This window comes from Anomaloglossus baeobatrachus, chromosome 3 (genome assembly GCF_048569485.1).
Source record: "Anomaloglossus baeobatrachus isolate aAnoBae1 chromosome 3, aAnoBae1.hap1, whole genome shotgun sequence".
Classification (NCBI taxonomy): domain Eukaryota; kingdom Metazoa; phylum Chordata; class Amphibia; order Anura; family Aromobatidae; genus Anomaloglossus; species Anomaloglossus baeobatrachus.
Genome location: NC_134355.1, coordinates 195,436,752 through 195,451,452, shown reverse-complemented (window position 1 = coordinate 195,451,452; position 14,701 = coordinate 195,436,752). Strand labels below are relative to the sequence as shown.

Here is a 14,701-nt window from a genome sequence, read left to right as displayed (position 1 = left end):
GCAGATTTGGTGCAGTAATATGCTGTATAAATTTCAGCACCAAATCTGCATCTCTTGGCAAAAATAAACACAGGAGCTCTGAGGTGGATGGGAGATTCAAAGCCAACTGTGCGGTCCTGGGTTAAACTAGTCAATGCAACCATAGTCTATGAGCGGGTGGTATATTATAATAGGGGGTGCCCAGGAAAATTTAACAAAATCTGGGGTTTGTGGAATTCTTCTCCAGACACACTTGCAGAGGTTTGAGGGAGATTATGTGGATAATGGTGGTTCCCGTTAGATGTTGGGATATGAAACACTGTCCAATGGTATATTGAGGTATAATAATGCAATGTGGCTGTTGTTGTTGTTCTTTCTTCCTTTTTCTATTCCTCTTTCTATCTTGTTTTCAAAATATGGTCATGCTGATAGTTAGAGCTGTTCTTATGCTCAATATAAAATTAGATATTTATGCAAATGATGAGAAGTATGGATAATAACATTGTTCTATCTTAAGTGCTAAAGATATTATGGACTTTATATGACTGTTCATTGTTATATTCAAATATTACTATCTATATACTGAGCTATTTTTATAAGGCAAATGTCAGTTTTACCATGTTTGAAATTGTTAATAAAACTAAGTTAATAAAAAAATAAACACAGGAGATGCAGGTCTGGGAACTCAGTTCACCTAAGGTGAAGTCACTTGAGTTCAATGAGGTCACCTGAGGTCAGTTTATCTGCGGTCACAAGTAGGGTACTGTGGGAACCTTCAGCTGTGACTGCAGATAAACTGAGGGATGCCACTGCTGACAGCTGCAGCTCAGTCAGTCTTTGCCTGAAGCCACAGTGTGCGGACATATGCATGTTGAGACTTCAGTATGTAGCAGAGCCAGAATCGTCATGACACCTCATGTGGATTACGTCGGAACTGGGTGTTTGAAGAAAAAGGGTGTGTTGATTTTTTTTTTTTTTCTTTTATTTCAAATAAAGAATTTTTTTGGTGTTTTTGTATTTCTTTTCACTTACAGATTAGTAATGGGGGAGATCTCATTGACTCCTCGCAATACTAATTTAGGGCTTGGTGGCAACTCTCAGCTGTTATTAATCCCTCATACTACCCTGATTGTCACCGCACCAGGGCAATTAGGATGAGCTGGGTAAAGTGGCGGGATTGTCACATCCATTAGATGAGGCAATTCTGGGTTGCTGCAGGCTGCTATTTTTAACCCGGGAGGGGGCCCAATAACTATGGGTCTTCCCAGCCTGAGAATACCAGCTCCCAGCTGTTAGCTTTATCATTGGCACTATATTATGTATTTATTTTTATTATTTAAATTTAAAAAAAAGTGACATGGGGTCCTCTTATTTTGACACATGGCCCGGGGCTGCAGCCTGTAGCCATATGCTTTATCTGTGCTGGATATCACAATATGGGGGAGCCTACGCCAATTTGTTTATTTTTACACCACAACAGACACTCAAACATTGTGTATGATTCCAAGAAATCAGACACACTGTCACACAGGGTGGGGCACTGTCTGCAACCAGTCAGAGATGCTGGAACTTCCGGTGGGTGGAGGAAGTAGTGAATATATATGAGGGTGTTCAGGTCACCATAGACCCTGAACTGGGGTTTTGGATTTTTTTAAATCTAGTTGGACCCGCCGATCCCAAATATCTACTGGCTCACCCATCTCTAGTAACCACCCTTTGCCTTTAAAACTGCATCAATACTTCTAGGTATACTTGCACACAGTGTTTGAATGAAGAGGCTTATCAATCATGCAGTACTGTCAGGATGGTGTCTTACTGGCTATAAATTTATTCTGCAGCAGGACAATGGCCTCAAACATGCAACAAATATCATTTAAAAATGATCTTCAGCGAAAAGAACAAGGAGTCCTGGAAGTAATGATATATGTTCCCCACAGAGTCCTGAGCTCAACCTCATAGAGTCCATTCGGGGTTAGATGAAAACTCAAAAGGTGTTTTTTGTTGTTTTTTTTTTTTTTAAGCCTTCATCTACAGATCTCTGGTTAGTTCTCCAAGATGTTTGGGATAATTTCCCTAATGAGTTCCTGCAAAACCAAGTGTAACTAGAAGAATTAATGTTTTGATGTTATTTATGAAGTCAAATAATTGTCACACCTAATAATAATTTAGTTTCTATTTCTAATTTAATTTAATAATTTCTATTTTGTTCATTCACTTTGCATTTTGTTACTTTTTATTTTTATTAGTAAATTAATACTTATATTTTTAAAAACATTCTTTGCACCTTTTTTTCCACACTTGAAAGTTCTATGCACAAGAAAATGAAACTTGTGTCTTTAAAGGGAAGGTATCGTCAAAAAAAATTTTTTTTCAACAACTGAAAAAATGTAAAATAATAATGTTTAAATGTTTTCTTTAAATATTATTTGTTTTTAATTGTGCAAAATATAAAAAAAAATAAAAAGTTTGATATTTTCCACTGTTAAACACTAGGGGGAGCAGCTTCTGAAATCCTACTGTAGAAAAAGCTCACATTACAACTGCAGTAAAAGTGGGCGGAGTCTGCTCTCCTCTGTGGGATGGCACGCCTCCCCCCTCCTAATCTGAGTGTTTACAACAGATAACAGAGAGTGACATCTGGGGACATAGTGCAGAGACATTTTGTTGGTGACCAGAAATGTCTAAAGTGTCACCAAGGACAGCAGGAGTATCACACAAGATAGGATTACATACACAGCTCAGCAGACAGTATCACACAGGATAGCATTAGATACACAGCTGTGCAGACAGTATCCCACAGGATAGGATTAGATACACGGCTCAACAGACAGTATTACACGCGATAGGATTAGATATACGGCTCAGCAAACACCGGTACACACACAGGTACTCACATGCAGTGGCGCACACACACACACACACACACACACACACACACACACACACACACACACAGCAGCGGCGGCGGGCAGAGCGGGAGCTGGGTAGAGGGGAGGGAGGGGGTGTCATTAGAGACGGTAACGGTGGGGGGAGGGGCGGCAGCTGTAGAGGGGGCTGGGTAGAGTGGAGCAATGCTCTGTTGCACGCTCACCCACAATGCTCTGCCACGCACACACAATGCTCTGCCATATGCATGCACAAAACGCTCTGCCAGATGCACGGACACACAATGCTCTGCCAGCACACACACAAAATGCTCTGCCACACACAAGCACGCACACACATTGCTCTGCCAGCACACACAAAATGGTCTGCCACACACAAGCACGCACACACATTGCTCTGCCAGCACACACAAAATGCTCTGCCACACACAAGCACGCACACACATTGCTCTGCCAGCACACACACAAAATGCTCTGCCACACACATACAAGCACGTACACACATTGCTCTGCCAGCACACACACACAATGCTTTGCCACACGCACACAAAATGCTCTGACAGCTCACACACAAAATGTTCTGCCACACACAAGCACGCACACACATTGCTCTGCCAGCACACACACAAAATGCTCTGACACACACACAAGCATGTACACACATTGCTCTGCCACACGCACACACACAAAATGCTCTGCCACACGCACACACAATGCTCTGCCACACACACAAGCACGCACACACATTGCTCTGCCACACGCACACACAATGCTCTCACAGCACACACACAAAATGCTCTGCCACACACGCAAGCACTCACACACATTGCTCTGCCAGTACACACGCAAAATGCTCTGCCACACACAAGCACGCACACGCACACACAATGCTCTGCCACACACACACAAGCACGCACACACATTGCTCTGCCAGCACACATGCAAAATGCTCTGCCACACACAAGCACAAGCCCGACCGCTGCGGCCGGGGAAGGAGGGGGGCCATACACTACTCACACAGGCCGACAGGTGACAGGCCATGGGGGGAGAGCGTGGGAGTATTATCAGAGATGGTAGCATCGGCGGTGGGGGGGAGGGGCACCGGTACACTACTCCCCACGGGTCGAACGGGTGACAGAGAGAAAAGTTCAGCACACAGCATGACCGCTGTGAGCTGCAGAAAGCTGGCGCTGATCTCCTCCCTGTGCTGTGATTTGGACAGCCCAGGGGGCGCGTCCAAGTCACAGCAGGGAGCTCTACTGTAATAAGCCTAGGGGTCGGATTCCGACTATCAGAGTCTATGCACAAGAGCTGCCATAAAGCAGTGAGTAACTGTTGTTACATACACAGCAAATCCAGCATGGCAGCCCCCAGTGCCTCCAGTAAAATTAGAATTAAATAAAAACTAAATAAGCAGTGATTTTAATTTTGTATTAAAAATACTTTATTTCATAATCACTATTTTTCATACAAAAATAAAAAACCGCGACACCTTCCCTTTAATATTCTACTGTCATTGAACAATCATTTAAAAATTGTCTCCAGCCTCTTTTAAAAGACATGGGGAACTTGTCCTTTTAAAATAAAAAGCTAGTGAGAGGGTGGGCATGATAACTAGAAGGATGCTTTAGATTTACTTCACTAGAGCATTTACCTTCAATTTGTATTCCTAAAGGCCGCTTTACACGCTACGATATATCTAACGATATGTCGTCGGAGTCACGTCGTTAGTCACGCACATCCGGCCTCGTTTGACATATTGTAGCGTGTAACACAAATGAGCGACTGTGAACGAGCAAAAATGAAAAATGCTCACCTTATCGTTGCTCGTTGACACGTCGCTCATTTTAAAAAAATATAACGTCCTTCCTTGCTCCGGTTGTTCATCGTTCCCGAGGCAGCACACGTCGCTTCGTGTGACACCCCGGGAACGATGAACTGCAGCTTACCTGCGGCCGCCGGCAATGCAGAAGGAAAAAGGTGGGAATGATGTTTACGTCCTGCTCATCTCCGCCCCTCCGCTTCTATTGGGTGGCCGCTGTGTGCCGTCGCTGTGATGCCGAACGTCCCTCCCCCTTCAGGAAGAGGATTTTCGCTGCCCACAGCGAGGTCGTTCGGGAGGTAAGTACGTGTGACGGGGGTTAGAGTTTGTGACATGGGTTAACTAATTGCCCGTATCGCACAAATGCGAACGCACGATAAATTTATACGTGTAAAGCGGCCTTTAGTAATGAGCGAGCATGCTCACCACTGCTCGAGACTCGATCGAGCATCTGAGTGCACGGGTACACTTGTTACTCAATCAAGCACCATGCTGAAGTCACACCCCCCCCCCCGCATGTTTCGTCAATCAACATGCAAGGATTGCATGTCATACACAGTAATGCCATAGCCTTGTTGGCTACTGGCATTACTGTCATTGTCCAGCCGCATTGCATCATCATGTCTTTTATAGGATCCGGTGACGTGATGCTCGGCGCAGTCTCCTCTGAAAGCAGTTAAGTGAGTTACTCTAGGAGGTAGAGCTTAGATTAGAGCAGGCAGTGTTTAATTGCTATTGCAGTAATTGTGTATCTCTGCTGCACCATTAAAAAACAAACAAACAAAAAATGCCTTTTCAGGGCTACATACTGTCTTTTCTTTAGTAAAATCACTGTTGCCTGCATTCAGTGTAGGGATAGCTGGTGGAGGAGGGATAGTGAATAAATTAAAAAGACAACAGTGGTGTCAAATTATCAGGCTGGGAAGTTCCATGATAATTTGTCCCTTACCTGCCTAAAAATAGCAGCTTGCTTCGGCTCTTCCCTATTGCCCTGGTGTGGTCGTAAACTGGGTAATGGTATTTAGGGTTGATGTCAGCTGTGTAGTGTCAGCTGGCACCAAGCCCTGGTATAATAATGAAGAAGCGTTTATCATATACCCCCATGACAACCTTGTGGTTGGTTTCAATTAGCATTTTTGCAATGGTTTCAAAGATTTAAAACCAAATTGCTTAACTTTAATAAACTATGTCATATTATACCATAAACCTTTTCTAGGGGTTGATCTAGGTTTTCAGGCACCCAGAGCAAAAATTCAGCTTGGAGCCCCCTCCTATTCAAATCTTAATTGGTTTGAGTAGTTGTCATGTGATGCTCATTTGCGATTTGCACACTTAATCACATGGTGACGAGGTGCTCTTTCTAATTTTTTTTAATGTGCCGATAAACACTACACTCCCTGCTTCATTGAAAGAAGCCTGAAGAGAAGCTAGTCAACACATCACAGTAAGTATGAACCTGCAAGAAGAATCAAATCTCGACAGTGAGCATATTACATGCTGCTAAGATTGGGCATGCTTCTGTGTTTAATTTTATCATTAATGGGGTAGTACAGATTTGTGATGAAGCGCTGCAGTCACTTTATATGACTGCAGACTTCTGAATCCTCACAGCGCACCCACTGCAGGCTGTCGGGATTCTCCAGTGCAGGATGCAAGAACATGCAGTCATGTGACCGCAAGTATGCGATTTACATACTTCCAGCCACATTCCAACTAGAAATGCATTGCATTGGTCAGTACAAGTAAATTGAGTCCGTGCACATCTATATGGCATGTGACCACATGTATGCAAATTGCATAATTGTGGTTATGTGACCTCCAGACCAGAGAGAATCGTGACAGTGTGCAGTACATACACTGTAAGGATTCAAAAGTCTGCAGTCACATAAACTAAACTGGCTGCAAACTTTCATAACAAACTTTCATAACAAACCTGGACAACTGCCTTAATGCATAAATATTCAATGCCTTGCAAAAGTATCACCCCTGTGGCTTTTTACCTACTTTGTTACATTACAACCTGTGTTTTTTAAATATTTTTGCAATCCAATTTGTGTGATGCATCAGCAGCACTAAATAGTCCAAGTTGGATAAGTGAAGTGAGAAAAATCTAGACAAAACCTTGATTTATGGGATTAAATACTGTGAATAAAAATTGCCATGTGCATATGTATTCACCCCTTTTACTATGAAGCCCCTAACATTTTCTAGTGCAAGCAATTACCTTCATAAGTCAGATGCTTAGAGAAAGGAAGTCTACATGTGTGCAATCTAAGTGTCCAAGGTTCTGTCAGTATATACACACCTTTTCTGACAGGCCACAGAAGCAACACTATTATGCAAGAGGGACCACTAACGAAACAACACCATGCCTTTACTTACAGCAAAAAATTGGAAGGCTTGTTTTGATGTTGCCAAAACATATGGGAGACTCCCCAAATGTAAGGCGCCAGGTGCTCTGGTCAGATGAGACCAAAACTAAACTCTTTGATGCCAGACATAGTTTTCCTTAGTGGCCAAACCACACTGTCAGTGATTTGAGACTGAGATGGAGGTTCCCTGCTCAACAAGACAATCAATGACCCAAAGCATACTGCTAAAGCAACACTCCAGTGTTATAAGGGGCAACGTTTAATTGCATTGGAGTGACCTAATCAAAGCCCAGACCTTAATCCAATTGAGAATCTATGGTCAGACTTGAAGATTGCTGTTCACCAGAGTGAATCATCAAACTTGAAAGACTGGAGCAGTTTTGACTGGAGGAATAGGCAAAAATATCAGTGGCAAGATGTGGAAAGTTCAGAGAGATTTATCCAAAACAACTTGCAGCTGTAATTGCCCAAAAGGAGGTTCTACGTAGTACGGACTTTAGGGGGGTTAATAGTTATACACACTGAATTTTCAGTTATTTTGTCCTATTTGTTTGCTTCACAATGAAGAAAATGAAAAGAAAACTACATGTTTACAGTTGTAGGCATGTCCTTTACATGGACTGATGCAAACCTTAAAAAGAAAAACAAAAAACAAAACATAAACCCCATGAAATTGTATGTTGGGGCAGCAAAACACTAACCATGCAGTGGGGGTTGGGAACATGGCGGTTTGGGGTGGGTAATCACTTTTGCAAGGCAATGTGCCCACATTGCGTTCTGTCCCTGCAGAAATTTCTGCAGCGATTTGAACAGCACACGTGCTCTTCAAATCGCTGCAGAAACAGTCCGTAATGAAAAGCCGATTTTATGCGCTCTGGATGCAGGCCCTCCCATAGACAGAGCGGGGGCTGCATGCAAAGCACATGAAAGAAGTGACATGTCACTTCTTAGAATGCAACGCTTCAGCAGCATGCAAATCGCTGCGTTCTAATACGCCACGTGGGCATGGATTAGGCACAATCTTCATAGATTGTGCTGGGGATGCAGGACGTATGCAGTTACGCTGCGGTTTATAATGCAGTGTAACTGCATGAAAATAAGCTACGTGGGCACATAGCCTTAATGTTTAACCCTTAGCTAGTCAGATGTCAGACCATCAGTACAGAATTACATCACCAGAACCTCCATCAGTATAGAAATACATCACCAGACGCACCATTAGTGCATAATGCATCACTAGAACAATCATCAGTACATGACTACCACTATTAGTACTTGAATACATCACCAAGGTTAGTATAGCGATCAATTGTAATGTCAGGTTAGCCCTATATACACAGTGTGCAGAATTATTAAGCAAGTTGTATTTTAGAGGATTTTTTTTATTTTTGATCGACAACTATGTTCTCAATCAACCCAAAAGACTCACTCATAAATATCAAAGCTTAATATTTTTGGAAGTTGGAGTGGGTTTTTTTTTTTTTTTAGATTTGACCATCTTAAGAGGATATCTGTTTGTGCAGGTAACTATTACTGTGCAGAATTATAAGGCAACTTAATAAAAGCCAAATATATTCCCATCTCACTTGTTTAATTTCACCAGGTAAACCAATATAACTGCACAAAATTTAGAAATAAACATTTCTGACATACAAAAACAAAGCCCAAAAAAATTAGTGAGCAATATAGCCACCTTTCTTTATCATGACCCTCAACAGCCTACCATCCATAGATTCTGTCAGTTGCTTGATCTCTTTACGATCAACATTGCGTGCAGCAGTCACCACAGCCTCCCAGACACTTTCCAAGAGGTCTACTGTTTTCCCTCCCTGTAGATCTTGCATTTTATGAGGGACCACAGGTTCTCTATGGAGTTCAGATCAGGTGAACAAGGGGGCCATGTAATTATTTTTTCATCTTTTAGACCTTTACTGGCTAGCCATGCTGTGGAGTAGTTGGATGCATGTGATGGAGCATTGTCCTGCATGAAAATCATGTTTTTCTTGAACAATACTGACTTCTTCCTGTACCACTGCTTGAAGAAGTTGTCTTCCAGAAACTGGCAGTAGGTCTGGGAGTTGAGCTTCACTCCATCCTCAACCCGAAAAGGTCCCACAAGTTCACCTTTGATGATAGCAGCCCATACCAGTACCCCACCTCCACCTTGCTGGTGTCTGAGTCGGAGTGGAGCCCTCTGCCCTTTACTGATCCAGCCTCTGGCCCATGCATCTGGCCCATCAAGAGTCACTCTCATTTCATCAGTCCATAAAACTTTTGAAAAATCAGTCTTAAGATATTTCTTGGCCCAGTCTTGACATTTTATCTTATGTTTCTTGTTCAAAGGTGGTCGTTTTTCAGCCTTCCTTATCTTGGCCATGTCCCTGAATATGGCAGACCTTGTGCTTTTTGATACTCCAGTAACGTTGCAGCTCTGAAATATGGGCAAACTAGTGGCAAATGGCATCTTGGCAGCTTTTCCTCAATTCATGGGCAGTTATTTTGCGCATTTTTTGCCCAGCATGTTTCTTGTGACCCTGTTGGCTATTTGCCATGATATGCTTTATTGTTCGGTGATCACACTTCAAAAGTTTGGCAATTTCAAGACCGCTGCATCCCTCTGCAAGACATCTCACAATTTTGTAATTTTCAGAGCCCGTCCAATCTCTCCTCTGACCCATTTTGCCAAAGGAAGGGAAGTTGCCTAATAATTAAGCACACCTTATATAGGGTGTTGATGTCATTACACCACACCCCTCCTAATTACACAGATGCACATCACCCGATTTAGTTAATTGGTAGTTGGCTATCAAGCCTATACAGCTTGGAGTAGGACAACATGTATAAAAAGTATCATGTGATCAAAATACTCATTTGCCTAATAATTCTGCACACAGTGTACAATTGTAATGCATGGACCTACAACTCCCAGAGAAATCTTAACCATGGTAAGAGGTTGCTGTAAGTTGTAGCTACCAGACACTATCAAACTGCAGACCATACAGAAACAAGACCAATGATGAGACCTAGTCCGTACCAAAAACATTTATATCCATCTACTTTTATAGATGACATCTTCTCTGATTGGAGTCAATCTCTATCTTTTCTTCTAATTTTGTCCGGACACCATGATGACTTTTTTCACATCCACAGCTTGTTTCTACAGATAGCTTTCTTCTCTAGTTTTCTGCAGCACATCCTAATTCAGTGCCCTTACAAATAACAGTCCCATACTGTATCTTCACACATTCCACCCCCACTTCCCATCCTGTCTCGTCACACATTTTCCTCCTCCCCATATTATCTTCTCAAACATTTCACCCATCATTACTGTACCCCTCACAAGAATCCCCATGACAATAAAACTTTGGTTTCTGCAGCACCATTGGTGCTCTTACTGTAATAGCGTTTATGATCTATGTTATGTAGAAGAGTAGCATCAGCAGTGTAATCAGATGATTTTATCACGCTGCTGACATCGCCCTGAACTAGATGTGCCAGTGATCAGGATTTTAATTGTACTTGCACCTTAAACACAGAAGTACAATTGAATTCAGGGAGCTGGCTCAGAACAACTGAATCGCATTCCCAAGGGGGGGGTGGCGGCGGCAAAATTCAGCTGCCAGGAAGACCCCACTGACTGCTGCATCAAGCAGCCTGATGACGCCTTACTGCCAGCTGCATCCAGCTGCCCTGTATGCCCCCCTAGATACACTACTGCCTTTTTAATGTGCGCTTTTTAAAGCGATGTGTGCTTCACAGCGGGAGAGCAACAACTAAAAAATGGCCCAGGACATTCAGCAACAACCAACGACCTCACAGCAGGGGCCAGGTGGTTGCTGGATGTCACACTAAGCAACATCGCTAGCAAGTTGTGCCTTAGCAGCGATGTTGCTAGCGATGTTGCTTAGTGTGACGGTACCTTAACAGTGGTAAATCAGAGTACATCACTTAGGATAAATCAGCAACACAATCTGGCTCCCGCTCCTCTCCTCTTGGCCCGGCCAGGCCTTTTATATTTTGCAACTGCGACACAACTGTCACCTGGCCTGGCATCTCTTCTAATCTCTTCTTTCTAGGAAACACACTCAACTTATTTAGTTCCTGTTTGCCATCTGCTGGCCAAAAGTAATAAAGAGCAATGTTTCATTGCAGACACTATAAGAGTTTTGCTGTATGTGTTCTTTTCTTAAGTGAATGTCTTCTGCTTAACCGACTCCCTTACAGGTACATAATCTGTGGCCACCAGATGGGAGCCCTGAGAACTGCCCCCTACCTCTTTGGCATCAGAGGCTGCTCTTTTGATTATCCAGCCTGGCACAAAGTCACCACAATGTCGTGACACACATGTTACGTTATGTCAGACTTTATAATCAAAAGTAGAAGCGTTGATGACTTCAGGTAGGAAGTCCTTTTAAGGTCTCCCATACATCCGCTACAGTTTACTGACTTGAGCGATGGACCTGATCCTGCAAATTGATTTGCATCGACTATTAATGCTACAGTAATGTTTCCTTTAATCCTGACTTAAATAGCAGGTCCTTGTGCTTTATTACAAACTTGGAATTAATCAGATAATTTTTTTTTCCTATAAGAGTGCTGATCAAATTTCTGCATTGTGTCGGAGCATGCAGGAAGTCAACCAGGACATGATGGATGGCCAGAATGAAAGCCCAGACCCTCCAAGGAGACCACTAGCTCGGCACTTATCAGATGCAGATAGACTTCGGAAGGTTATACAAGAACTGGTGGATACGGAAAAATCTTATGTTAAGGTAAAACCTATGATCACTGTATATACTGTGTATAGAATACTGTTTTTTTCACTTATACAGCACCTACTTATTCCTCAGTGCTGTACGGAGATGGTCACCATATTCCATGTAGATTGAGATTGCTTACAGTCTAATTTACTCCATCATAGCCACTCTATGGTCTTTTTTGTAAGAATCTAAAAAAACTTGTAATGTGAAAGTAAACTGACATAACCAGAGAAAAGTCACACAAACATGGGGAGAATATACAAACACCTCTTAGGGTATTGTAGCAGAGTTATAACATTTTCCATATATTATTATATTTATCACATGTCGAATATATGCAGTAATGAATATCACTGAATGAAGTGTCTTAGTCCAGAAAATGTTTTCTTGTTCTGCCTGTGCACTAGGGGATGCTGATAAGTCTTTGGCTTTGTGATATTTTTTTTTTTGTTTCTACGGTAACAAATATTACATCAGATGAAAGCCTTATGTGTCTAATAGAAGTTTTCAAAATGTTGTGTTTTGTTGCTTATGGCAACAGTGTTCTATGCGTGCAGGAAAACAAAATGGCAGAGTCTAATGTGATATTCACAGCAACTGAGAGCAAAGGAGTGATAAAATTCTTGTTTCTGCAAGGAAAGTCCGCGAAGGATATTCATGGTGAAATGTCACAGACATTGGGGGATCAATGTCCTCTCGTATTTCACAGTTAAGGACTGGGTTGCCAAATTTAAATCTGGTCACTTCAGCACCAATGATGAGGAGCGTCCTGGTTGACCGAGAGTGGTGGTTGTTCTGGAGACCGTCGATGCTGTGCACAACCTCATACTGGAGAATTGATGACTTTCAGCTAGAGCAATAGCAGACATCATGGGGGATTTCCTGTGAACTTGTTTGTGTTTATTATCCATGAACATTTGGACATGAGGAAGCTATCTGCAAAGGGGGTCCCCAAATGTTTGACAACAGATCAAAGAAGTATGTGAGTGAAAACTTTCCAGTCCATTTGTTAGCGTTTCCGGACAGATAAGAACTTCCTGGATCGATGGTCACTATGGACGAGACCTGGATTTATTTGTATGACACTGAGAAAAAGGAGCAGCCAAAAGAATGGAGGCACAGTGGTTCTTCTCATCCAAAGAAGTTCAGGGTGCAAAAATCAACCACTAAGGTGATGGCATCTGTGTTCTGTGATAAGGAGGGTGTGCTGCTAGTGGACTACCTTCAAAAGTGTTCTGCCAAGGTGTTACATTTGAACTTTTAGAATAATTGAAGGCAGCTCTGAAGGCCAAAAGGCGCAGCAAGCTGTCCAAAGGAATCTTGTTCCTGCAAGGCAACACCTCCGCTCACACTGCACAAGCGACCACAGCAAAACTGGCAGAGCTGGGCTTCCAGCTGGCTGACTACCAACCTTATTCACCAGATCTAGCTCCCTCCGACTATCTGTTTCCAAACCTAAATAAACATCTCAAGGGTACCATATTTCACACCATTTCTGATGTCATGGCTGCTATGGATGCCTAGTTTGAGGCACAAACAGAAATCCTTCCTTTTGCTAGGCTTACAGAACTTGGAATCCCGATGTAAGATGTGTGTTGACATCAGTTGAGGGTATGTGAAATAAATGTAAAGTTTCATCATCCTATCTCGTTTCTTTCTGGTTAAAGCCAAAGACTTCTCAGCAGCCCCTCGTATTTATGAAACTATAAAAGGAAGTTTAGTTAACAGAGTAATAGAAAACTTTCAAGTATTACAACTGCGATATGGTTCCTGCATGTGGTTTCCAAGCGTAGTTATTAAACAGATCGATAAATACTGATCATACATTAGTAATGCCCAAGTATTTACTGTAATGATTTGTTATGGATGTCTAGTAATTCTTAAAAAATTGTTTAAAAGAACTGAAGTCCTCAGTGCTTGATACCTTTTTAATGGCTAACTGAAAAGATGGTAATAAATAACAAGCTTTCGAGACTACTCAGGTCTCTTCATCAGGCTCAGTATAACACAAAATCTGAAGAGTCACATATTTATACACAACAGGACATAGAATGGGGCAGTAAATAAGACAAGTTATGTGAAGCAGAACTATCACTATGGCAAGAGGAAAAACTGTTGTGGCCATAAATATTGCTGCAGTTCATAGATAATCAGTGTGAAAGTTGTATTGTCCTCTGATTAGGGTGTGGTCCAGAGCTGTGATGCCCCTTGATGGTCTGAGGAGCACACATCCCTGGACCAGACCCTAATCAGAGCACAATAAAAATTTCACACTGCTAAACTATGAACTGCTGCAATATTTACGGCCACAACAGTTTGTCCTCTTACCATAGTGATAGTTCTGCTTCACATAGAATGGGGCAGTAAATAAGACAAGTTATGTGAAGCAGAACTATCACTATGGTAAGAGGACAAACTGTTGTGGCCGTAAATATTGCTGCAGTTCATAGTTTAGCAGTGTGAAATTTTTATTGTGCTCTGATTAGGGTCTGGTCCAGGGATGTGTGCTCCTCAGACTATAAAGGGGCATCACAGCTCTGGCCCAGACCCTAATCAGAGGACAATAAAACTTTCACACTGATTATCTATGAACTGCAGAAATATTTATGGCCACAACAGTTTTTCCTCTTGCCATAGTGATAGTTCTGCTTCACATAACTTGTCTTATTTACTGCCCCATTCTATGTCCTGTTGTGTATAAATATGTGACTCTTCAGATTTTGTGTTATACCGAGGCTGATGAAGAGACCTGAGTTGTCTTGAAAGCTTGCTATTTATTACCATCTTTTCAGTTAGCCATTAAAAGGTATCAACCACTGAGGACTTCAGTTCTTTTAAACATTTTGTTGTATCCCTATTGGGTAACAACGTACAAAGATATAT

At 42.2% G+C, this 14,701-nt stretch overlaps 1 protein-coding gene across 4 annotated transcripts in view; it reads left to right on the top strand.

Annotated features, from left to right (window-relative positions):
- The window catches only part of TIAM2 (TIAM Rac1 associated GEF 2), a 519,289-nt gene that overhangs the window by 471,430 nt on the left and 33,158 nt on the right, over positions 1-14,701 (top strand). For all 4 annotated transcript variants that reach the window (XM_075339675.1, XM_075339674.1, XM_075339676.1 and 1 more), the window contains one exon: positions 11,651-11,830. In XM_075339675.1, the coding sequence (XP_075195790.1) occupies positions 11,651-11,830 (180 nt within the window). The remainder of the gene's footprint in view (positions 1-11,650; positions 11,831-14,701) is intronic.